Consider the following 25,372-nt stretch of genomic DNA (forward strand, 5'->3'; position numbering starts at 1 on the left):
GGGGACTCCCGGGCAGAAGTGATGATGCACGAGAGGTGCGCAGCATCCCAACATCGTATGCGGACATAACCTTAAAAATCTTGGAAGAGCATTTGGCTTGTACCGAAGTTCCCCGGCAAGCACGACGTGGCTGAACAGTCTTCCGACATGTGGAAGCCGGGGGGTATTTCCTGGCGGCTGGTGCGTACGGTACGTGGTACTTGTAATTATAGTATAACTCGATTAAAGAGAAATTCGATTAAAAAAAAGAGAAGAGAAAAAAGAAAAAGAGGTTTGTATTGCATGGAGATCCGAGATTGACAGTTGTTGGTGTCAGTACAATGTCTGGTTGTATTAAAAATTAGCCCAAAATTGGGACGAGGGTTATGTTTTGCACGTGACGGCGGCAAAGGCCATCAGATTCGTTAGCCAGTGTTGGTGCTAGGGGCGAGCAAATCAGACCGCTCGAACTGAGATCGGTCGGATCGGATCGGAACTAGTGATCCGGTTCCCGATTCTAGAGAGAGCGATCTGATTCCCGATTCTAGGGTTCGTTAGGATCGAACCGATCGAATTTTTTTTTTATATTTTGATCAAGAAAACTCCACGCGCATGGAGTTTTCTCAATCTTGCCTTTTTAGTCCCCAAACGAAATCCTCATTTCGATCTTGCCTCAACTGGTTCTTAGGCCGTTTTTGACCCGAAAGGAGATTGTTTCTGCTTAAATTCCATGTGCATTTTAGAAATAATCTTGCAAAAAGTTCTCAGCTTTGCCTTAAAAGACCCGTTTCAGGAAATGAACTCGAATTTTTTTTATGTCTAGCCTCTATATTTGTTGGATCGGGATCATTCGGAAATGGTGCATTTTTTTTTTTGGGCATATGTCCAATTCAATGGAACCGGACCGAACCGGTGGTCCGGTTCCCGGTTCCGAAAAATTGAGAACCACGACCACCGGTCCGGTTCTCGGTTCTTGAAGGGAATCGGATTGGATCGGATTGGGAACCGATTACCCCTAGTTGCTGCTGCTGCCCTAGACACATGTTAAATCTTGCTTGTTTTTGGCCACGTAAGCTCCCAAATTTTTTTTTTTTTTTGCATTTTACCATCACCATAAAATGCCAATTTCACTTGGATTATTTATTCCGCCTTTTCGGATGTCGCGGAAACGGTGCGTTTTCGAAGACCACGAAGAGTCGTTCGGACGATACATTCCCAGCGGGGAAATTTGAGGGGAAGTTAAGTTGATGCTTGCGCGGGAAGTCATCTCGGGGGTCCGCTGAATTGACCGGGGACCCAAGGAAAGGAAGTGGGAAGCCCTAGGGAATGGTTCAAAGCAGTGAATTGGAGTCATGCTTGTCGTCATCTCCATCCCAGTCCTAATCAAAGCAAAAGCACTAAGCTTAATTTTAATTAACTAAGTTTAGTTAAGTGACGTCATGCTTATCGTCACAAGTTGCTGTTATCTCCTGCCGACTGATCTCCGTTGGTTGGAAGGGAAGTGGTGGACTGCCCCATAATTTTCGGATCAAACGGTTCGATTCGAATCGATCATATTCGTCGTTAATGTCCCCCCGAAACCATCGGATTCTTAATCGACGGTGAAGTTGGGGGTGACCAATCCTTGTTGATTTGCATGGAAATTTGATTTTCTAGAAAGCGATGCTCATTAACCAAATGAAATTACAATCCCGTTCCATGAGAAGAAAACGAGAAAAACGAGCCATCGCATTAACTCCCGGAGCCATCGCATTAATTAGGGGGGTCTCACTCCCCCTAATTACGTGTGCCTTGCATGGCCTTCAGCTTTGAACATCCAACCTAAATTTTGGCTTTTAGCTATGTCCGAAGGATTCACGCGTGCCATGACATCATCCGACCAATTTGTTGTTTTCTCGGTCGAATCATCCGACCAATTAAAACGACACAGACAAAAGCAGAGAAATTTCCAATGCGGAAAATATATGAGGTTGACTTTTTTGACATGTATGCCAGAGCTTGCGGATTAAGCTCGACGCATCGGATGACCCAAGCGATTGCGAACTTGCGATTCAAGGAACAAGTCAACCCCCTACCCCCTCCACCTTCCTGATTTAGTTCTGAATTGACTTGGAAGAGCAAACGACTCCTCGGGAGTTGGAAAAAAAACTATCCGCAGGCGTGACGCGCAAGTTTAAGAAATTGTTTTTCGGGGGAAGGGGGGGAAGAAAATGATAGGAAAGAGCTCGATTAAATCGATTTTCTATTCCGAATTAATAAACAATTACATAAGACCTAGGTCTCTGCTACGAGGAAATTAGAAAGAGCAGCAAGGAGCGACCTTCCATGGGTGGATATTCTAAGATCCTTGGGATATATAGATGAATATATTGGAATAACCACGGTTCGAGAAACTTTGTTTTTCTCGGACGGGCGTGTGTCGAAATAGACCCTAGCCAGTTTGCTTGGAGAATTCTCTGGTTGAAGAGTGTACTTATTTAAGGGATATTACCTATGCGGGTACACGATGTAAAACATTGATATGCGTTTATCCGATCGATCGTGCCGCAGCTTCCCGTCGTCAAGATATTTGGACATGCTTGAGACATAGCGAGTTTAACATTCTCATTCCTAAAAAAAAAAATATATTAAAAGTATCATAAAAATCTCACAGAAAAAAAAAAAGGGGACAACGTCTTGAAAATTTTGTAAATGAACAAGTCTGAAATGCGTCTATCGCATGGCGTAGAATTTATGGATAGAAATATTTACTTAAAAAATAGAAATTGTATATAATGGACCCGAGTTTAGACGGGGCAACCAAAAGAAAATTTTAATTCGCAATAATTTGCGATAAAAAAAAAATAAATAGGGAAAAAACAACGAAAGAGAGAAATTCCTGTCCGAGAAAGATTTTTCACCCCTAGTGGCCAAATGGTCTACTCCACGTGGTCGAGACCAAAAATGAAGGAAGGACTCTCTCTCTCTCTCGGCGTCCCTATAAATAGCGAGCATCGAGCGAACGAGCCGAGTAAGCTTTTTTCTGTTTCCGCTTCGAAAAAGCGTTCGAACTTTGCACGACAAGAGCCAAACGGAAAGCCCCATATTCGACTCCCTCCTTCCCTCCTCGACGACGCGAGCTCTTCTCGAGTTCTCGTCGCAGCTTCGGAACTTGTTCAATCTCAGGTACTCTCTCCCCCCCCTCCCCGTGCCCAGCGCATTTTGCGCTGCCATCTCGTTTCGTGGAATTTTTTCAGGCTCTCTGTTCTGTTCCCCGATTCTCCGCGCAAATGGGGTGTTGTTTGATTCTTTGCCCGTTTGGGTCTCTGTAATCCAGTGCATTCCCTTCTTCTGTGCGTTCTTGGGAACGAGTCTTTTGTTCATTGGGACGGGTTTGCGGGCTGATCGCGTCGGGTGGTTTCTGGTGGTGATTGTTTTTTGAATGGAATAGATTGAATTGGTCCAACTGCTGAGTCTCCACCTGCTTTTCGGTAGTTTTTCTGGGTTCTTGGGTTTGAAGGGCGACTGCCTTGGGATGTAGAATTTTGTTCACGCATTTGTCTGCATTGGTCATAGATCAGTGGTCAACACTGATTTCGACGACCTCTTCATCAAGGTTGCATCGGTTCATTTCTGTTAGAATGCAGTTTTATTTAGCACGGTTTAGATAGGGATGCATTCCATAGTTACCGTGTAATCTGCTCTTGTCATTCTCTTAACATTGTTTCCTGGCATTTCGGTTTGTCTCCTTCAGAAAGAAATTTGGACCACCTGCTGTGTATCTCGTCGTATGGGAATTTCCTTTACCTGCCCATTGGCGGACTTTGCCGACGTGGAAAATGGTGTCCAGTCCATTATCTTCAAATCCATAGCATTTGGAGACGATGAAGTCAAGACTCCGGCTCGTTCCATCAGTTTCAATATTCAACGTTCAGGGCCGACGATAGCTAAGCCATTAGGCCCTGGGGTGATGGCACTCGAGCGTGCCGTTCGCTTGGAAGAGTGGGATTCGGAGACGGTAATTTCAATCGAGTCTCGTACTCCGATATCGAATGAAGAGAAGCAAGTGCCCGCCATGTCAGTTGGCCCAAAATCTGATGGTGGGAACGATCAGATCCCGAGGTCTGTTGGGATGGCTCAGGGATGGTCTGTTTTGGACCCAAACAATCCGAAACATGAGGCAGCTGTGAAATTACAGAAAGTTTACAAAAGCTTCCGCACTAGAAGGAAGCTGGCAGACTGCGCGGTACTCGTTAAGCAGAGCTGGTAAGCATCCTAAATGCTGATGGTGATCCATTATAAGTCTATGGTGCGAATGTAATTTGGTACTCATACTGCTGTTTATGGAACTTACAGGTGGAAGCTTTTGGATTTTGCTGAGCTCAAGCATAGCTCTATATCATTCTTCGATGACGGGAAACACGAGACTGCCATTTCACGTTGGTCGAGAGCAAGAACTAGAGCTGCCAAGGTACATCTATGAGCTCCAACCGAATGATATGTGTTTGTTTGCCTTTCCTGGATGTGCGACTAAGCTATTTCATATTGCAGGTTGGGAAAGGTTTGTCGAAGAACGATAAGGCTCAGAAACTTGCATTACAGCACTGGCTTGAAGCAGTAAGTTCTCCATGACAAGAAATTGTAACTAGTAACTACACGTCTTTGTCAGTTTGACTTATCCCCATAACTATTCTACAGATTGATCCACGTCATCGTTATGGGCATAATCTTCACTTCTATTATGGCAAATGGCTTCATAGTCAGAGCAGAGAACCCTTCTTTTACTGGTAATGGACTAGATCTGACCACGCGACACTTTTACCTCGTTGATATCATAAGAACTAATCTCTGACAGAAGGAGACTTGTTCAACTTGCGTTGCAGGTTGGATATAGGAGAAGGCAAAGAAGTAAATCTCGAGAAATGCCCCAGACCAAAGCTTCAACAGCAATGTATCAAGTACCTTGGCCCGGTTGGCTTCCAAATCCACTCGTGATTGTCCTTTGCTATTGTTGTGTATGTTAATTTCTTGCTTACAGTTTTCTTGTTCCTGACAGATGGAAAGGAAGGCCTATGAAGTTGTCATCGAAGATGGGAAGCTCTTTTACAAGCAGAGTGGCGAGCCGATCCACACCGCCGGTGAACCCAAGGATGGGAAGTGGATTTTCGTCCTGAGCACATCGAGAGTAATGTATGTCGGTAAAAAGAAGAAAGGTTCGTTCCAGCATTCCAGTTTCTTGGCTGGAGGGGCCGCAGCAGCTGCAGGGAGACTAGTTGTCGAACACGGTGTACTAAAGGTAATTTTTCGGGCTAAGAGATAGCAATATGTTCTTGGATTGGCGATTAGTCATCTCAGCGTCATTTAACAACGGTCGTTCTCTGTTTGTTTGCAGGCAGTTTGGCCTCACAGTGGCCATTATCGGCCCACCAAGGAAAATTTCGAGGATTTCGTCTCCTTTCTCCAGGAGAACGACGTGGACCTCTCTGATGTAAAGGTAAGATAGATAGAGATGGGTTCTTGGCTATGCCTTGTGTCTTTTTGTTTGATAAATGAAAATTCACTCGCACACACTTAGAAACATGAGTTAGCACTCATATTGATAGATCATGCGAGGAGGTATCTCCCTTGTTCCCGCATGCCAATCCTCGTTTAGGCAAGGTTCCACCTTAGACCTTTAGGATGATGCCAAGGGGCTTTATAGTTCGGTTATGTTCTCGTATACTTCACAACAAGCAAATAGCTGACTCATTGTTGTATTCACATTTCAGTTGAGTCCAGTGGATGAGGAAGACACGACGCCTAACAGGAGAAGCAGTTTTTACCTACGAAGCAACCCATCGGAAGAGGATTTAATGCAAAAGGCGGATGTCTCAGAGATTGATGCTTCGACCTTGACCGAAGTAGAAACAGATCCACTGCACAAAGAGAGTGGTGAATCTTCAGAACTGGAGTTGCGTAAGCCAAGGCACCTACAAAGCTTCGCTAGGAAATTGACCAGCCTCGAAGTACCAAAAGGGCGTCAGTCATTCGAAGACCTAGAGAGTGAGAATGTAGACGGTTATGAAACAACAGAAGAGCCCTTTGATTCTGAACCCATTTCCATTGTTCCGAAACCTAACTCGTTTGACAAACTCGGAGAGAGGGGAGTCGAAACTACACCCGAAGAATCGATTGTCCAAAGGGTTAACTCTCATAAAGAATCAAAGTCGTCTCGGCAAGTAAAGCAATTGTCTTTCAAATGGACGACAGGAGCAGGGCCCCGCATCGGTTACATGAGGGACTATCCCCTGGCGCTGCAGGCTCGAGCTCTAGAACATGTGAACTTGTCTCCAAGGTGTGCAGGATTTTCAAGGTCATATTTCTCTCCGCAAAGCGCTAGTGCAGGTACACCGAATAAATTGAGGTGGCCTTCTCTAGTGCCAGGACTAAACTCAGGCTCATCGGAACACGACAGTGCTTCTTTTCCTAACATCGGTGTTCTAGATTCTGCAGTGAAGTCCTCACCTCTGAAAAGGAAAGCATCAGCCCTGTCCCCTGGGGCCTAAGTAGAGGAATTTTTTTATCGACTTTATTCTTTTTTGTGTCAATAGATAATCGATTCTTGATACTTACTTGAAGAAGAGAAATTACAGCAAAGAAACTAGGAGGGAAGACTAGAACTTAGAGGAATTCCTTCTCATTTTTTTATTGAGAACAAATCTTTTCGAGTTCATCTTTGCACATAAGATGTACATTGTAGAACCCAGAGGTTTTTTGGCCCTCACCAAATGCAAATCAATTTTTGTCTCTAAGTTTGGATGAATACTTTGTTTTTCTGCAAGTTTGCCGCTTCAAATACTTTACATCAGCAGTCCAGTTTGTCCACAATTGAAATCCTGATTATTACTGTTGCTGCTGTTGCTGTTGTGGTTGTCGTCGGCGGCGGCCATCTCCTGAAGCATGAAATTAAACATAAAATTAGCCAGTCAAGTTCATCTAACTTTGCTTCTTGTTATTATCGTCGACGACATTGTTAATCATGGAAGCATGAGCGTGAACTTTAGAGGGCCAAATGTACCTCTTCCGTATAGGCTGCTGACTCAACTCATTTGTCCTTGAAAAGGTTCAACCGCTCTCCCATGGTGCGTGAGAAGTCACCTTGTAACTGGGAAGTCTTCTTCAATGTCTTCGAAAACTCGATGAACTCTAACAAAACTAATGATTCGTCTGTGTACTGGTCCAAAGTTTGCTTGATATCTGATTTTGCAACTTCAGTTGGACAATTTGAAGCACAACAATCATGCTGTTACGAGGACCAAAACCATCCTTAGAAATGTCAGAGAAGTTCCTCCAGAGATTCGACTTCCTCGTTCATTCAGCAACAGCAGCACACCCCTAAACTCACTGGTGATCTAATCTAAGAAAACTAAAAGTTCAGACAGTAGCTTCCATGCTGAGCTCCTATCAAAAGAATCAGCGCTACCAAAAGATCAAACAAGGCAGGTGAGAAATCACTGTACGCATAAATTACGTTGTAACACAGAATTAAACGGTTGTTGCTTCTCCAATTTGATGAAAGTTATACTTACCAGAATAACCAGTTACTCATCCGTATCAGACCTAAATGGTCCCACAAGTTTGCGAGTCCATGGCAGAATCATCCAATAGAAATGCCAACAAGTGAAAAGAGGATGTTCATGAATAACGCAGGACGTAATGTTTAAAATTCCTCAACTGAAGCAACACGGTTGAAGTATATTACCTCTAAACTGAGCCAACAACTGATCTTGTGCACACACCAGCGCCTTAACATAATCAGGATGAAGTCTACTTTGATGAGGACTAGTCAGGTGATCGCTTGCGCTAAATGGAGATTCCGAAGCAGCATTTGAGACCAGAATAGCCAAAATATCTTTAACAATCCGCTATAAGGTAGGATATTATGCCCATTTGATTCCCGCGAAGAAGGGATGTTAAGTCCGAACTCCTAGGCAACGGGTCTTCCTCCAAGTAGTAATCCAACTCCGACTTCACGTCTACTTTTTCTTTGCTTTCTCTTAGAAATAAACATGTCGAAATCACAGAGGCTATCCCCCTTCCCTGTGCTCATCTCCTTGGCCTGAAGAGATGCGGATGCCCGGTTTGTATGTACTGGATGGGCGGTTTGTATGTACCCAAACTTTGATATGATTGGTATTCTTAAAAGGTCGCGATAAACTCGACAAATTCTCTTGATTTTGCTGCGAGCCTCTTCTCCATACAGCCTAGGAAAATGATAGCAGATGATACCCTGGATCCAGGACTGCTGCCTCTCTGATAAGATCGTGAACGACAGGACGGTACTCATCAGCTTCTTCAACATTTCTGGCCTTCCCCATCTCCTCTGTGACCATTTTGTCAAAGCTAATTTCACTTCGCAGAATTTTGGGAGATGCAAAATTTGGTGTGGGATGTTTTGTGCCTGATAAGCCAATGACTTCTCATTGAAATTTCTCTTTTCTGTCTATGAGTGTGCATGGGGAATAGCTTTTCTTCCATTATTGAGTTATTCAGATATCGGCATGCCATAGAAATCCACTAAAGTGCAAAAGTCAGTTCTAGTTTCCACAGAAATGCAACTGGAATACAGTGAAGTTGTCTGAATTATGTTTGTCATAAAAGTTTTCCGACAATCTCTTTGTTTTTGGATCCTCACATCTGTATATGTTAATTTGTTTCGGTTTCGCGATCTTGATTAGCTTTCATATATGCTCAGGGACATTGAGACTGGTCGGCTGGAGGCCATGGTTAATTTTGTGACGTCATCTTGTCAGCCCGAGTTGCTGAAACCCTTAGTAGAGAAAATTTCATCTTTCCCTGAAGTGGTTTGTCAGGCAACTCTTCTATGCTAATTTAATGAAAACATTTCATGGTTCTTTCATTAGGTTGAGCAGAGGAACTTTCCAACGTTAGGTGAACTATGTTTAGAGTATCCAGTTTGCTAAAAACCTTGGCCAACACACTGGATAAACTTCTCCTTTAAAGAATCTCCATTGTGATAATTATCTAAAAAAAAGAACCCGACCAATCCGAGACTGTCCTTTTCGGGGTTAGAATGTTTATGGTTACTGTTGACACCTAAATTTTGGATTCTTATTTATGGCATAAAAATTAGGGACTAACATTAGTCCTTAGCAAAAATATCAAAATCATTTTCATATAGTTATTACTTAGACTAATTTATTTTAGCACGCACTTACATTTGCATTTGAGTCGGATCGACATCGGATGAAATTAATTTAGTTTGTATTAAGCTCGCAAGAATGTGAAAATCAATCAAGTTGATATCCTCCATGTGGTGAAATATCGCGAAGGATTGCACAACGGAATGGGATCTTTGGGGCGTGGAATTTTTGAAAAAATGATGATAATGAATGTGGGCGTAATAAGAAAAGAAGAGAAGCATTTCTCGAAGAGAGAGAAAAACGGAACACGAAGCTTCTGTTAGACTCACACTCTCTCCACTAACGAATTGGAAAAAATCTGAAACTGTGGAGTATCAAAAGTGATCTGGGCAATCCACGAAATCATTCTAGGCGCGGTTGAACACTACTTTTGTGGCAAGAAAATCTCGAGCAAAAAGAGTCAGTTGTTTATAGAAGGTTGCCGAATCCCTACGATGAAGGGATTTCGCGGGCACTTAAATGGTTGTGGGGATTTTTCTTGGGTCTATAAAAAGGGACCATCAATAAACTGTCAGGGGGAGGATGAGTGTGCAGAAAAGTCAAAAAAGGGGAGAGCTTCGTTGAAAAAGGGGAATGCAGAAAAGTTGAGGGAGCTTCACAGTACTATAGTGTAGAAAAGTTGGGGGGAGTTTTGGTGTAAGTGAGGTTGCTCGGAGAAAAGAAAAAAAAAACGAGAGATTGAGTGAGAAAGAGGATGAGATCAGCCATGAAAAGTCTCGCCTAGGCGTCTGATGATTGCTCCCTTTATCATCTTCACCATGTCTTTTACATGAGCGAGAGAGAGAAGGGTGAGGGAGAGGCTTCGTCCATTGAAAAGAGATTAGAGAGTGCAGAGAGAGGGAGCCTTCGGATTCCTCGTGAGATAAAAGAGACGGGCTAGAGAAAAAAAAAAAAGAAAAAGAAGAGAGAATAGGTCTGATTTAACTCCCAAGCACTCAAGACCAACGCATCTGTCCTGCAACGTTGGCCTTACTCCAGATTGCCATGACGTCCACAACCTGATCCGGAGCCATTATCATCCTTGACCTTCGGTGATAGCATCCAGAGCTATTGTAGCCCATACGTGGTGACATTGAGGAACGAGAGCTATTGTTCTCTCATCGTCGCCTTACCCAAGGAATCTCCCGTCCGAGCCAAGTTCATCCGTGCGAGAGTCATTCCCCCGAGCTAACGGCAAATTCGAAGTATCATCGGCGAATCGAGTGCAAAAATCAAATTCCGAAAGTGAATTTTCGAATTTAGGTATATCTCCTGATTTGATATTCCGAAGATTATGTTGCTCGTTTTTGCTTGATTTAGTGCTTCGATTGCATGTTATTTGAATGATGTCATATTTTGCACTATCAAATATGTTATCCAGTTGAAGCATCTAAAATTGGCAGCATATCTTTAATTCGGAAATTTGTGTGCTTGAAAATGTGAGGATTGCATATCTCGAAGGTTGTTTTGCGAGATTCAATATTCGGTTGCCTTGATTGGAAGATTTGCACGTTAAATTTTAAAACCGAGAATTCTGAATAAATCTTATGATTTGATTGAGATATTCTTTTGAAATCTTGCTGATAATCTGGTTAATTCGAAAAAAAAAAATCTTTTGAATATATCCAAGATACTCAAGATATCAAAAAAAAAAAAAAAAAAAATCTTTCAAAATGTGATCGATTAGGAAAATCTCCTAATCCGCAACTTGACACACGAGCAAGGATTTGAATTCAACCGTTAACCGTAAGATTACGGATTAAAGATTGGATTCGGATATTCGCGAAATGTTTTCAAAAATTGGTTGAGATATCCACTTTCTTGATTGATTTGATCGGCATAATATCTTTAGAATGAATATGCTCTTGCGTGATATTTAAAATTCTAAAAGATATATTGCATTGCATTTTAGATAAAAATTGCATTAAAATCATGTAGATATTTGCACGTTAATTTAATTTTAGAATAGGTTAATATAGATTCGCATTCTAGGATAGAACATGCATATTTGCATTGATTTTCATGTCTAAAATAATTCATCTTTAATATATTGGGGGATTAGGCAAACCCGAACCTTAAAACATGAAAGATAATTATCTTTAGGCATATTTTTTATTTAGGGTCATTCATTAATCCGAAAATATAGAAAAATAAAACAAGCTCGCCATGTCATTTGCATGCTAGGTTTAGATCATATAGAATTTGCATGTTTAGGTCTTCAATTAATTCGTAAGTCATGCAGCCATTTTAATTAGACCGTAACATCATTTGTACATTAGTTTCATTTAATTGCATGTCATCTAGGTTAGTTAATCAAATTAATTTCATATGCATGCTTAGGATTTCCTTGCATTTAATTTAATTCATTTGCATCTTAGGTTAAATTCATACATTGCATATAGGTTAGTCTTTATCCCATTAAAAAGAAAAAATTCAAAAGTGAGAACAATTTGTCTTGGCGTATGCTTCCTGCAATTACCTTGACTTCTGGATGTTCAATTAATTGATTGTGCAATCGCATGATAACCTTTGTTAGTGACTTAGGTTAAAATCAATTAATGTTGCCTGACAAACATTTTTCATGAAATAAAATGGTACCGAGAGGGCGTTAGAGTAATCTAGCGTAATCAAGTCCCCGGACTTAGAATCTCTGGTTCGTAGAAGTAATTTAGTTCTTCCGCTAATTTACTTAGGTTTCTAATCGACCTACCAAAAATGATTAGTGGCGACTCCAATTCAAATATCTTTGCATGTTAAGTTGCGATTTGGTATGGACTTGGGAGAGTCCGAGTTAGGTTAGTTGAATAATTAACCTAATAATCCATTAGCCTAGAAACCTGATTTTTAGGTCGCGACAATTACGAGGTTGTTGCTCGGGCCGTCTCCGATGCCCGTCCGAATCCCAAGCTCAATGATATCAGCAATGCAACATTTATTCAAGGAGATCTCAATAAGATCAATGAAAATCTTGGCAGCAACTTCCCTAAATCGGATATTGTCATTTCAGGTATCTCTTCTTAACTTTTATAATCGAGCCTTTGATGGTTGGCTTAACGATGGTTCTACATCTACAATCTTTTTTTGGTGTTTATGTTCTCTGCAATTCAAGTGGTATCTTCTTGGATAATTTTTGTAGGTACATTAACTTTTCACTATCTAAGCAGAGCTTCTCTGCAAGTACAAATAATTCCTTCTCCCACTGTTTTACTGCGATCGATACTGGAGATCCACATCGGCCAGGCATGCACCTGAAGTTGATTAAGTATCTGCTGAAGCTCAAGGCTAAACCGAAGCGTATTACTTATGTATCTTGTAATCCAGCTACTCGTGCATGCGACCTTGAGTACCTTTGTCACGGGCCGGCATGCATCGTGTCCGTCCCACCAGCTGCTCTTTTCCTCAGCTGTCTATCGCTCATTCCCGCGTCTTTGCAGAGAGAGCAAAACATAGCAGAAGGGTGTCATAAACTAAAAGTTATGCAGCCGATAGACATGATTTGCAGATCATCGAGCACCCCTTCGGCGCATACGGTGTCCGTTTCTATTAGAGGTGTCCTGGATTTTTCATCTACCGTATGCCTCTCCTGACCAGGATGAGCCCGGGGATCCCCACGGAAACAACTTTGAACTCTTCTCGAAGAACGGTTGGATGAAAAATCTGACATTCATGTGGCCCTCTGAATAAGGTGAAGAAATAGTGCAGAACAAGTATTGATGGCTGCTATGCCATTCCAATTTCACTTATGCTTAGAGGAAAAACATTCTCCACTGGAGTAACTAGAATCTGACTCCATCTTTTTTGAGTAATATTGGATACTATGTAATAGTAAAATCCGAGGTGCGCACATTCAATACATGTAATATTGGAATAGACCACGTTTTCCTTGTCGTGCAATTGATGTGCATTTCATGCACAAAAAAGTGGAATGTCCAAAAAAATAATAATAATATTTTTTTTTTTACTTTTTTGGAGAAAATTTTGGATATTGAAATTAATCTTTTGTTAAGTTTTAAAAGTTGCGAAATTATATTATACGTCTTTACACAATATTTATTCATTGTAAGAGATCTCGAGTGTTTCAACATTGATGAAGTTCTTGTGCGTGTATGTGACGTGGACAACTTGGTAATAGTCGAAATTTTGGGGCACGCATGGAAACATAATCGAGAGAAAAAGTTGCCAATGATATTATTACTGTGTTCTATGTTTCTTTTATCTCATTTTGCCCTATTTTACCAAATTGGTCATAGGTGTATCGGTTTGAGATTTTTGGCTGTCAAAAATTAGTTTGGGGGTAAAATTGTCACAAATGTACTAGTTTGTGATTTTGATAATAAAAAAATAATAATTTAATTTGTCACAGGTACCAGTTTGAGGTTCATTAAGGTTAAAAAAAATAATTTGAGATAAATTTGTCACAAATGTATAAGTTTGGGATTTTTTGTGGTCAAAAAAATAATTTGTGGTAAATTTGTCACCGGTATACCAGCTTGGGATTTATCGTGGTATTAACCTAAAATTTTATACTCCCTCACTCGCTTTTCAGCTCTAGCCGGAAATAGCACTTCGACTCGCTAACTTTCGAAGACGTCGTCGTCGCTAGCTCCCACTTAGGCGACGGCCAACGGCGTTGTCGCTACTTCCCTTTCCCAAGGGCCGAGTATTTCGAACTATAATGCCACTCACCCACCTTCTTGATGAGGTTTCGGGATTGTCAAAATGCAGCGAAATATAAATATAAATCGAAACCCTAGACAGGATTCATGCGTATATTGAAATCAATAGAAGCTCAAGACGTACATTTTGTAGATCGAAGTTAAATTAACGATCGGTTGTGTTTGGATTAGCGCCCCAAGTGTTGCGCCTCTATCGGTATCCACACACACAAACCGAAGTCTCCAACGATCCAAGTGCTAGCTTACGGATTTTGGTGCTCCTCCTCTTTGATTGCCTTTTTTATCTTCGAGACTCTCTCAAAGATCTCAAAAACAGAGAATAACTCTATGCGTTTTCTTTTTATTCTCATAGACGTCTGTAGGGTTTTCTACGTCTATATATAGCCTCAATATTTACGCATAATAAAATAAGTGGGGCCGAGCGATTCGGGCCCGCCAAACCATCTATCTCCAATCGTGCGTTTCATCGTTATCTCATAATATACACGATCGCGTAGATATTTATAATAGGAGAATAAATTAAAATCTACTTCTTAAGTAGATCAAGGAATAGAGAAAATATAAACTCGGTTCGCTATTTTGTGCGACCCTGTAGGTTTACTAAACATTAGTAGTGTGCTCAAAACTCTTTTTGGCTTACAAGTTATAAGCGGTCTCTAGCAACACATTATGACTATCTAAGTATAACGAAGGTCGTTTTTCGACACAACCTAATCCACAACTAATATTAGAGTATCAACCTTGACTGGTTCTTAGGGCAAACCGCTATACCGCTAACACTTCTAAGCGGAAGTGCCTTTGTAGCCTAGATCGTGCTCAGCTGGATAGGTTCTTACTCTTATTTACAGATCGAAATAACATAATATAGAAAGAGCTAAAGGCCCTCTGTTCTAAAGCACAAGTCAGGGGGTTGGATTCCATCGAGTTTGCCAGTCAAGTTTTAGCTGGTTAGTCGTAGGGACCTGCAGCTTTTCTCGTCTCTCTTATGTAGCTGACCAGCAAGAAACACTCTTCCGACCTTTCTCAATTGCCTCCAGGCCAGAAAGATCGAATTCAATGATTGAGCACAGCATCGCGCGCATGATCGAATTCAGTGTTTTCAGCTTTCGCGTCACCGCTGCTCTTTCGTAAATATAAATCTTCGAACAGTCGTTCCTGATCGCTCTTCTAGAAACCATCTTGAAAACACTCGCATGTTCAGACAACTTACGGTTTCGGATTTTCTAAATCCAACGTGTCCAGAATTGAGAGAGGATGCTCGTGCATAATTATCATTCTCGCATGTTCTTTCCTTGATTTCTCCGGGTCAAAGTTGCATTGGATTGCAGTATGACAAGCCGTTCTTCTGGTATCAAACCTTGAACATGCTGAGTCTTGGCTGCGAACAGAAGAACTACAGTACGGCAAAAATTAGTTCCTTAAACTTCAATTTGATGGAACATCTGCTGAAAACATTTCGGGGAAGTTTATAAGACTATTTGAGATCATGTGAAAAACAAAGCTAGTTCCTCTTACGCATCCCAATGATCACGGTCGAAGCTCTTAGGAATCAGACCTGGAGTGAGTACACAGACTCCAGAGGAAAATCTACCCTTCCGGGAGATGAACCGGTTGGAAAGTCGCCTTTGCCGACGTCGGAAGGACCAGAAGAATCTCCAATGCTGCTCATGATATATACTCTCAGTCTAACATAAAATGCGAAAAGAAGCCGAGAAATAGTGCCGTCTCCTACCTTCAAATCGGCAAAATCAAACAATCATAATGCACACGCTTTAGCTTCTTCTTTTTTTTTTTTTTTTTGGTTCAAAACAGGCTTTAGCTTCATGGAGTGAAAATCTAGCTTAATACAAGCTGAACTATGAAGAGCAGTGGCTTTCTCGTTAAACAAACTTTGAAAAGGAGGACGAAAGTTTGCACTACACGACAAAGGAAAATGGGCAATCTCTTGACGAAAAACAAAAAGAAGAAGAAGAGGGAATGAAAAAGATGTGAGAACTACCAGTGACTTCTCGGGGGAGGTGGTGGCGGCGGCGGCGGCGATCGTTCGACAGGTTGATGGCGGAATGGGAGGAGAGGGCCGCCATGAAGTGGCGGAGGAAGAGCGAAGAGTAGGAGACGGTGGTCGCAGATTCATGAAACGGGAGAGCGCCTACGTAAATCGTTCCTGTGTTCTAAATTGATGGAATATATGGTTAAACGCATAATTACTATTTATCATGAATTTACATTACTCTTTTTGCAGTAAAATACCATTTGCACCACCAGAAAAGAATAATCTACAAATACCAGGAAATTTGAATCGAAGGAGAAAAAGAATTGCATTTATTCTAATAAACAAATGACACGCGAAATATGCGACAAGATATTGTAAAGAGAAAATGATGCAAATGATTTATGAATTTTGACTCAACGTGCAATATTATCCACGAACTTTAGCTTTCGATTTTTAATTTATTTATTGCAATTCCTAAACTTTTGGTACATGTTTAATTTAGTCCATGTACCGTATGAAAATATTCAAACTCATCCTTCCTTAAATTCAAATTAACAGAATTTGTTAATTTGGCTTTCAATCCTGTACATTTGAGCGGTAGACACAAAAAAAAAAAAAAAAACAAAACAAAAACAAAAACAAAACGTTACGCATAATTCAACTCCAATTTGAATTCTTTTAGTTTGTTGAAGTTGCAAAAAAATTATTACTCATGTTACGGGATGACGTAAGCTATAGATACCCCGATTTGATTTGTACATCTTACATGAATAATCCACGTGTAACTTATTTTTTTAATCCACCATTCAAACGTACAAGATTGGAAGCCAAATCAACAAATTTAATGGTAGGATAATATTGGATAATTTCGTATAGTCTAAGGATTAAATTGAACATATTAAAAATTTAGAGAAGATATTACATAATGAGTTAAAGTTTAGAGATCATATTGAATAAATTAAAAATTCATGAATTATATTATATATTAAATCAAAATTCAAGAACTATTCGTGTAATTATTTGTGTGGCTAAGAGAGAGTTAATTTCTTCTTCTTCTTCCTTTTGTTTTATGTTAGTTCGGTATGAATGATATTGAAAATGTAGTGCTGCCATTAATTTCTGTCTTTCTTTTTATGTTTTCTTTGGCTTCGGCGGTTCCTTCCTCCTCCTCCACCGCTGGCTTAGGAAGCAAGGATCCGGAGCCCCTCCACGTACCGACAGCACTATTGACCCCCCACCAGCATGAACCTCGTTCCAGATTTTCAATCCCGGCGAGCACAAACTCAAGACTGAACTGAGACAGTGAACCAGGATTTGCTCCAATCCGATCACAAGATCTCCCAGAAAAATCCCATCCTTTTCTCGTAGTCAGAGGTGAGTGCGCCCCCTACCCAATTCCTCTCTCTGTCGTTAGCTTAGCACGAAATTGCTGAGATTGGAGGACAAACAGTGGAAAGAAGAAGAAGAAGAAGCACCCATGAAGGATTCGAGTCCGAGCACGGAGCCAATCGGGCAAAACCTGATAAGGCTCATAGGAAACCTCTGCTTCTCTGTCTTCGTGTTCTCTGTGCTTATTTTCACTGTGATTGCCATCACCTACCAACCCCCAGATCCTTGGCTCGAATCGGCCCCTGCCCTCACCAGACTCTTCACCCAGAGCGAGAACGCCACCTTCAAGAACGACAACTCCATCCTCAATACAGGCGAGGATCTGCAGCTCTCTCCTGTGGGTGCCTCAGCGGCTTCCCCTGATGCAGGGGCGAACCCCATCACCGAGGCCGTGATCGAGAAAGCCGAGGAGAGGATCCTCGGTCCTTCCTCGAAAGCGAATCTGGGTTGCCATAAAATGGCCGGAGGAGCTGTTAATTGCTCCGACCCCCGTATCTTGATCGCGGTCGAGAGGTTCAATTTGCGGACTTTTAAGTCCATTGTGTTTTTGGAATATCAAGCTCCGGTTAGTGGGTCGAAGCCAGATGAGTGCGATGTAGCTTGGAGGTTCAGGAACAAGAAGGAGAAGTCTTGGAGGAAGTATAGGGATTTTAGGAGGTTTAAGATGGAGATTGGAGACAATTGCGAGTATAACGTGGGGCATTCCGGTGGTTGGCATTCGGGCATCAATGCCCGTAGACCAAGTAGATTGAATGCTGCGAGGGGCACCAAAGCAAAAGTTTTGACACCTGTTAGAGACGATGAGATTAACGATACAATTCCGAGCTTGGGATCGGATGCAAACTTTAGGAAGGGAAGATACTTGTACTATTCGCCTGGTGGGGATTATTGCAAGGAAATGAATCATTATTTGTGGAGTTTTCTGTGCGGATTAGGAGAGGCTATGTACTTAAACCGCACGTTTGTTCTGGATTTGAACATGTGCTTGGCTGCAACTTATAATCCTAGTAAAAAGGATGAGGAGGGCAAGGATTTTCGATATTATTTTGATTTCGAGCATCTCAAGGAGGTGACATCGATTGTGGAGGAGGGCGAGTTCCTTAAGGATTGGAAGAGATGGAATAAGAGCCGTAAGAAAAAGGTGCCTGTGAGAAAGGTGGTGACATATAAGGTTACCCCAATGCAACTGAGGAAAGATAAGAGTACAATTATATGGAGACAGTTTGATGCTCCAGAGCCAGAGAATTACTGGTACAGGGTCTGTGAAGGGCAAGCTGCAAAATACATCCAGAGGCCTTGGCATGCGCTCTGGAAATCGAAGAGATTGATGAATATTGTCTCAGAGATTAGTGGGCGAATGGACTGGGATTTCGATGCCGTACATGTGGTCCGGGGTGAAAAAGCGCAGAATAAAGAGCTCTGGCCTCATCTTGATGCTGACACGTCTCCTGATGCTCTTCTGCTGAAGCTTAAGGGAATGATTGCGCCTCGAAGAAATCTTTACATTGCAACCAACGAGCCTTTTTACAATTACTTTGATAAGCTGAGGTCTCGATACACAGTACACTTGCTTGACGATTACAGGGAATTGTGGTCAAATGCAAGCGAGTGGTATAATGAGACAATGCTTCTAAACAAGGGAAGACCTGTAGAATTTGATGGTTACATGAGGGCCGCAGTTGACACAGAGGTCCTCTATAGAGCGAAGACACGTGTGGAGACATTCTATAACCTAACAAAAGATTGCAAGGATGGAGTTAATACATGCTGACCAGGTTGGAGAACACTCTTATTGCTTCTTCTTTTTGTTGTTTCATATATTTTGCTATGCCTTATGTCTCTCCATTCTTTCTTTTGAGTGAGAAGGTTGAGTTCATCTTAGCTCATCTTACATGTACCTGTTACTTCATATAGTTGCTGAATGTCAATACTGTAAACTTGCCGAACCTGTCTGTACTATTCTTCAACTTCACTCAATGTCCTTGTTCTTGGAAATTCCAAGTTCTTGCCTCTCTGTACCTGTTATTTGTTTTGTTCTTCATCCGATGCGTGTGCACTTTATGACTTTTCCCGAATGTACGTCACGTGCTCCGATTATGCTAATTTCGGTGCAAGAAGTAGAAACAGGATGTGCTAATATCCTGGTAGGTTATGACAAAATCGATGTGGGAAGAGGGGGCTTTTTCAACTGGAAGACTGCCCAAGTGGGAAATTATCACCTTGTATTTGTCCCTGGCATCTTGATGGTAAATGCTGTATACTGGGTGTCTCAAAAGCCCCCAATCAGAAATCTGGCAGATCCAGAGAAGTTCAAATTCGATCCTATTGTAGGTTCTGTTCGCTATCCGAGTCATGGTAGAATTTTGCAATTCTAATTTTTTTTTTTTTTTGCATTGCGTAAATGTTGCCCCCTAATTAATTGCCATGCCTGCAGTACATCTTTACTCTACAATATACTATTAAGCATTAAGGACGATACTTTTAACTCTTAACATGAAACACTATACTGATATTGTCATTGTATGTGGTGAATTTTTTGCCATTATATCTTTGGAAGTGAAACAGACATTTGCCTTATTGTTGTGACCATCATAGCACTCTATATCCCCAAGGTGGCCCTTCTCTGTAAGTCGAAAAAAAAAAACACGAGACCTCAAATTGGAGGAGTTAGTGGAAATTAAACTTTTCTATTGGGCTAGGCAATACACTTGCTAGAGGCAAAAAATGGAGTTCTCTTCCTCTAAAATTTGACTTCTGATTGGGGAAGAGAAGGAAAGCAGTGGGATTGTCCCTCAATCTGATTTTCCTCACTCCTACAGATGCATAGGAAGTGCCTCAAAATCTATCAATGAGGCATCAATGGGTATCAGATGAGAATAGTTAAGTAATGTTATATATTTCCATTCAAGCTGCTTTGATTTGCTCTTCAAATCAAACCGGTGCATGGAGATCAATCTATGATATTGTCAAGTAGAAGAAGCAATAGCTCTAAATATTGATCTCCTATCAGCCTTAGCTTTATTTCCTTCCTTTTCTGCTCGTATTGGGGAAGTTTGCAAAGTGCAAAGAGAAACAAACAAATTGCTTTTGATCAATGGGAAAAGCTAGATTTACCGAGACATTTAGGAAGTTACTTATAGGAAAATGAAAATTGCTAACGCAACGGTAAAATCACCGTCACCTATTAAAATTACTAAGCACGGATGAAAAAATTGTGATTTTAGTCACAGCTTGGTAGAATTTCCTTATGCTCTAGCCCGCTGATCAAGATTAATGCACGTTTCTTGTATCATACTGGAGAAACAAATACATTTTCTCCATTCTTCATAATTCGTGTTTCCGTTTTGGCATGCTGCAAAAGCAATCTTGCATAAATGCAGATGAATCTATTCCTGCAGAAACATGGGGTTCCTACCCCGGCAGGATCAATTTGTCTTTTTCTCTCGAACTGATCAGATCTCCTGTTACCCTCTTCAATGAACTTGTATTATACTGCAAGCTACTACACATTCAGCTGATGTTATTCATGTCGGTATAGAGATGCAGACACCACAGAGGTGGTACTTTGTATCACCCAGAACATCCTACTTTCATAATTCACTGTCTCCACAGAGTTTATATGTCTTGACATGTTGATGCCGAAATGGGAAACCCTCGATTAGCCTTAATTCAGGTTTTGGAAGTCTTGCTCTCCAATTTGGGCCGGTTTGATACGCCTCTCCGATTTGAAGAATTGTGTATTCACCCTTAATCGTAATGCAAAGCACAAGAAGTGCGCGGTCAGGTCGGGACAAGCTTGGTTCATTGATTGAGGGGAAGTGAAAAAAAAAAAAAATTCGGTTCACCATGTTTTCAAGTGCAAAGCGTGATGTCCATTCAAATTCTCCAGGGCTAAGGATGGCACAAAGGTGAATTAAGCGCGCTGGTTGATACATCATGCATGCCGTCAATTAGCCTCCTTTAATACTTTATCTTCCAAATAACTTACTACCAGATGTCAAATTGGAGTCTCAGCTTTGATTATCGTCGTGAAAATAATTACCCGCGGCATTGATTATAGAATTGTCGCCTTAGTCAAGCAATCGAAGTCGTATTATAAGAGCATGATAAGCCCACGCAAGATGAGGAAATATCAGGAAGAAGTCGACATTCATCAAGAGGCAGTGACTTGCTTCTCATTAGCATTTTTCAGTGCAGTAGAAATTGCCACTGTTCCTCGAGCGTTCTTACATCTATAATGAATTTGACAAACAAAGAATGATCCTCCAAATCATCATGTTGAGGCAGCCGACGGCATCGCATGACGAGCCACAAATGATTCGACAAGCGGGTTTACAAGATGGGGCGCTTCGTCCTTCGTATGTGTTACAAGAGAAAAAAAGAAGCTAGTCAGAATGTTTGCAGAAATGATCATCAAGTGTCGAGCAAAAGCACAGAACCAGTCAAGTTTCAGCACCAAATCGCAAAGGGAAAATGCCCACAGAAGCTCAATAGAACCTCCACGTTAGGGAGAGAGAGATAGAGAGAGACCTGAGGACAGTGACCGACATCAGGGAGCACCACGAAGTCTTCCACAGAGTCGAAACTCTCAAAGGCTCTTCCAAGCTCAATGGGTTCCCATGGATCCTTGTCTCCCCATGCTATCAGAACAGGACACTGACAACGAGAAGCGACCATAAGAGGAGCTTTTAAGTATCATCGCAATCTCTATCTCTCGATAGACGACACTGCATAGCTTTTGAGATCGTGGTTGAAAAGCAAACAGACCTTCACTTGCGGCAGTAGTTCTTCCGGAAGCGGACCACCTGAGTAACAAATGAATTCGAGAAAGACATCAACGGCACCGGACTCGAGTCCTGGTTGAAGGATCTTCTGAACTAATTCATCAGTCACTTGGGAGGTGTCATGGTAGCACTGTGACAAAGTTCATCGGAGAAAGCACCCAACTTAGTGAAAAAAGATGAGGCAAAATGCTTTCATTCTGCACTGTCATGGACTCGGTGCAATTTGCACTTTTTTACCTGGCAAAGGATACTTTTCACAGACTCCGGTGTTGCAACAGAATTGAAGAAGAATTTCCCTACCATTGTATTTCTGCCACAACGGTAACTCGCTTCAGAAATTGAAGACAATCAGCAAGAGCTTAAAGGTTCCAAGAAGGGACAATAAGTTTCACCTCAGCAAGTTCTGGAATGATCTGATCAGAGGTCTTCCATACCATGGCTGCTTCTTGATATGAAGCATCCGAAGAGAGATGTTCAGGATGACGATGCCCCTGCATATCTGCGGCTGCATCACCGCTGCTTGAAGGCCAACAACTCCTGCAATCAGATGGAGAACAGAATCGATGAGCGAGAACGTATACTAAGCGTACAAATGAGTTGTAATTTAGGTCTCTATTATCAAGTTTGCATATGCTGAACCATGAGATATCTGAAGAATGGGGCATAATGTAATGCGTCATGAAAAGTACTATATTACTAGTAAAATTAAAATCTTTACATCTCATAATCATCCATCACATCCCCGAAGAGCAACTTATCCTCTGATCCTTTTGTTTTCAGATACAAGAATGGAGTTACAAGTCGTAAACGGAAACCAAGCCCAACCGAACTAGCTATAGGCTAAAGCTCGTTACCTCCAATGGAGTTGCATATAAGAAATGCTTTATCTTTGACCACTTCAACGCTGAAGTTGTTTATCTGTGTTGCCCACCTCTCAAATGTGTAAAACAAATCATCACCGAAATCGCGAGGATTTGGTTTGTCGGAGTATCCATAACCGATCAGATCGATGGCGTATACCCTGTGCGATTTTGCAAGAACTGGAATGTTTTTCCTCCAATGGTCACTGGGCAAAAGGACAGACACATCAGCAACAGACGCATCAATCTGACTCGAGAGATAAAAGAACGTATCCTTAAAATACACAACTAAATGGCATTCGAATGTTTGTACTTCTTCTACTATGAAGCATAGGAGATCCGCCCCACCTGATATTAAACCAGTGTAACTAAATTTCAAGAGTTCCAAGTAGAGTCTACATGAAGCAAACGTCCCCTCGCTTACTCATTGCATCTAAGGTTCCACAGTCTAATCAAGAAATAGATGGCCATACCCAATCTTGCCACTACTAACAAAACAATCAGCCTTCACTCAAGGTTTTACAGAAATTGTCAGATGAGACTCTGCCATAGTAACACCAGCAACATCACAGAAGGAATTTCAAGCTTACGTAGAAGAACGAACAAAAATGGGAACAAAGCAATCAATACCCAACTTCGTCACTACTAATAAACTTTCGCTTACGTTTTACAGAAACTATCAGGTGAGACTCCGCCATAGTAACACCAGCGACATCACAGAAGGAATTTCAAGCTTACGTAGAAAAAGGAACACAATGGGAACAAATGTAGACACAAAACAGAGCAATGTCAAGCGATCAAAGCAATGAATACCTAGCACATAGTTTGTCTGATAATGAAATGTGAACGGTATAGACCTGTTCGCTCCAAAACCATGAATCAGAACCAAAGCGGGTCCGCTGTCTCCACAACACTGATACCGAATCGAATGGCCCCTCCAACGCCATATTCTAGAACAGAGCACAGAAGGCAAGCAAAAGAGACGACTTTTCAGATACTTTAAACACGAAAGACGAACCGAAAATTCACACCCCGCGACGATTGGTGTCACAAAAGCGACCCGCGTTCGTGGATTCCGTGTTACTCACCGGCTCTGGACTTCGGGCTGTGGTGGGTGTGGGGTGTTGTAGTCTTCGACTAGGTCCTGGGTCGTGTACTCGTTGAGGACAGCATTTGACAAGGAGGAGCTCGAAGGAACGGAAGCGCGACGTCGGTAACGGACGGCGATCAGCTCCCGAGAGCGGACGGTTTTGCCGGAGGATGAGGAAGGAGCGACCGTGCTCGACCTCCTCCGCCGGTGGGATGGATCGAATGGGAACTTCAGCTCCGTCGAGAAGTGCAGTGTGGGGGAGCTGATGCTCGCCATGCCCTTCGACACTTCCAGGGAGAGGGAGGGAGAGAGAGAGGCGTTTCGTTTCGAGGGGTGGCCGTGAAGAGGGTCAAAGTCAAACAATCAGTGGTCGGGAATTCTGCAAGCTCAACGTTCTACCGGATCCACGTAGCACGGTTTTGTCCTTTCCAATTTGTGTTCTTTTTCTCTTTTCTCAAAATAAGAGACTTTTATAGTCTTTATTGGAAAATTTAACTCTAGCTAATTTAACTTTCAAAATATATAAATTATGCATAGCAAGAGAACAATCAATGCATCATAAATCGTAAATTTTTTTAATAATATAGGTACTTATTAGCAAAACCTTTTTTGTTTAAAAGGGTCGGAAGTCACTTGCTAAATACTCGTGCAAAAAAAAAAAAATTATCGGCCTACTTTTCGTATGATTACTGTATTATGAGAACTTTTGTTTTCTAAGCATGATTAACGAATGCCTCGACAGCACCCTTTTTGTTGTACTAATTTGTGTAATAAACCATGTAATGAGTAACTTGGAAATTAAAATCATTCTTTTCTTTCTTGGAAAAAGTGTCGAGAAAGTCCTAAACATATTGCGTTTGTACCAATTTAGTCCTAAACCTTTTATTGGTGTCAATTTAGTCATAAATCTTTTGAATTTATACCAATTCAGTCCTAAAACTTTTATTGATGCCAATTCGGTCTTAAACCTTTTACATTTGTGATAATTAAGTCCTAAACCTTTTGCATTTGTGTCAATGAGTCAATCTGGCCAATTTTTACAGGAAATCGCTGACGTGGACGTTGGCGATCCCACCTAGATCCGGGCAAGGTTGCCGGTCACCCTCGCCGACCAAACCCTAAATTTCAACAAAAAAGAGGAAAAAAGAAAAAATAATTGAAACATAAGTTTTAAAAAAAATATTATTAAATAATGGCCACGTCAACGCCGGTCGCCCCGCATGGCATCACCGGTGTCCACGTCAGCAATTTCCAGCCAAAATTTACGGGATTGACTCAATTAATACGAATGCAAAAGGTTTAAGATTTAATTGGCACAAATGCAAAAAATTTAAGACCGAATTGGCACAAATGCAAAAAATTTAAGATTAAATTGGCATAAAAGGTTCGGGATTGACTTGGTACCAATACAATAGGTTTAGGACTTTTTGGACACTTTTC

The 25,372-nt window shown here is 41.4% G+C and overlaps 3 protein-coding genes across 3 annotated transcripts; 2 read left to right on the top strand and 1 right to left on the bottom strand.

Moving 5' to 3' along the window:
- Window positions 1–3,019: 3,019 nt before the first annotated feature.
- LOC115753218 (IQ domain-containing protein IQM2-like) lies at window positions 3,020–6,747 on the top strand. Its single transcript, XM_030691739.2, has 9 exons — window positions 3,020–3,144; window positions 3,713–4,224; window positions 4,315–4,429; window positions 4,510–4,575; window positions 4,657–4,745; window positions 4,842–4,929; window positions 5,015–5,254; window positions 5,351–5,452; window positions 5,727–6,747. The coding sequence occupies exons 2-9, from the start codon at window positions 3,749–3,751 to the stop codon at window positions 6,501–6,503; spliced, it is 1,953 nt and encodes a 650-aa protein (XP_030547599.1). The 5' UTR covers window positions 3,020–3,144; window positions 3,713–3,748; the 3' UTR covers window positions 6,504–6,747.
- Window positions 6,748–16,935: 10,188 nt separating this feature from the next.
- Window positions 16,936–19,141, top strand: LOC115753221. Its single transcript, XM_030691743.2, has 2 exons — window positions 16,936–17,243; window positions 17,279–19,141. The coding sequence occupies exon 2, from the start codon at window positions 17,287–17,289 to the stop codon at window positions 18,967–18,969; it is 1,683 nt and encodes a 560-aa protein (XP_030547603.1). The 5' UTR covers window positions 16,936–17,243; window positions 17,279–17,286; the 3' UTR covers window positions 18,970–19,141.
- A 2,161-nt stretch (window positions 19,142–21,302) lies between these two features.
- On the bottom strand, window positions 21,303–24,280 carry LOC115753250 (uncharacterized hydrolase YugF). The gene is made up of 8 exons (XM_030691784.2): window positions 23,931–24,280; window positions 23,700–23,792; window positions 22,837–23,048; window positions 22,375–22,519; window positions 22,220–22,292; window positions 21,966–22,112; window positions 21,729–21,854; window positions 21,303–21,552 (listed from the first exon to the last, which is right to left on the bottom strand). The coding sequence occupies exons 1-8, from the start codon at window positions 24,206–24,208 to the stop codon at window positions 21,472–21,474; spliced, it is 1,155 nt and encodes a 384-aa protein (XP_030547644.1). The 5' UTR covers window positions 24,209–24,280; the 3' UTR covers window positions 21,303–21,471.
- Window positions 24,281–25,372: the final 1,092 nt, after the last annotated feature.

This window comes from Rhodamnia argentea, chromosome 6 (genome assembly GCF_020921035.1).
Source record: "Rhodamnia argentea isolate NSW1041297 chromosome 6, ASM2092103v1, whole genome shotgun sequence".
In the NCBI taxonomy this organism is placed as follows: Eukaryota; Viridiplantae; Streptophyta; class Magnoliopsida; order Myrtales; family Myrtaceae; genus Rhodamnia; species Rhodamnia argentea.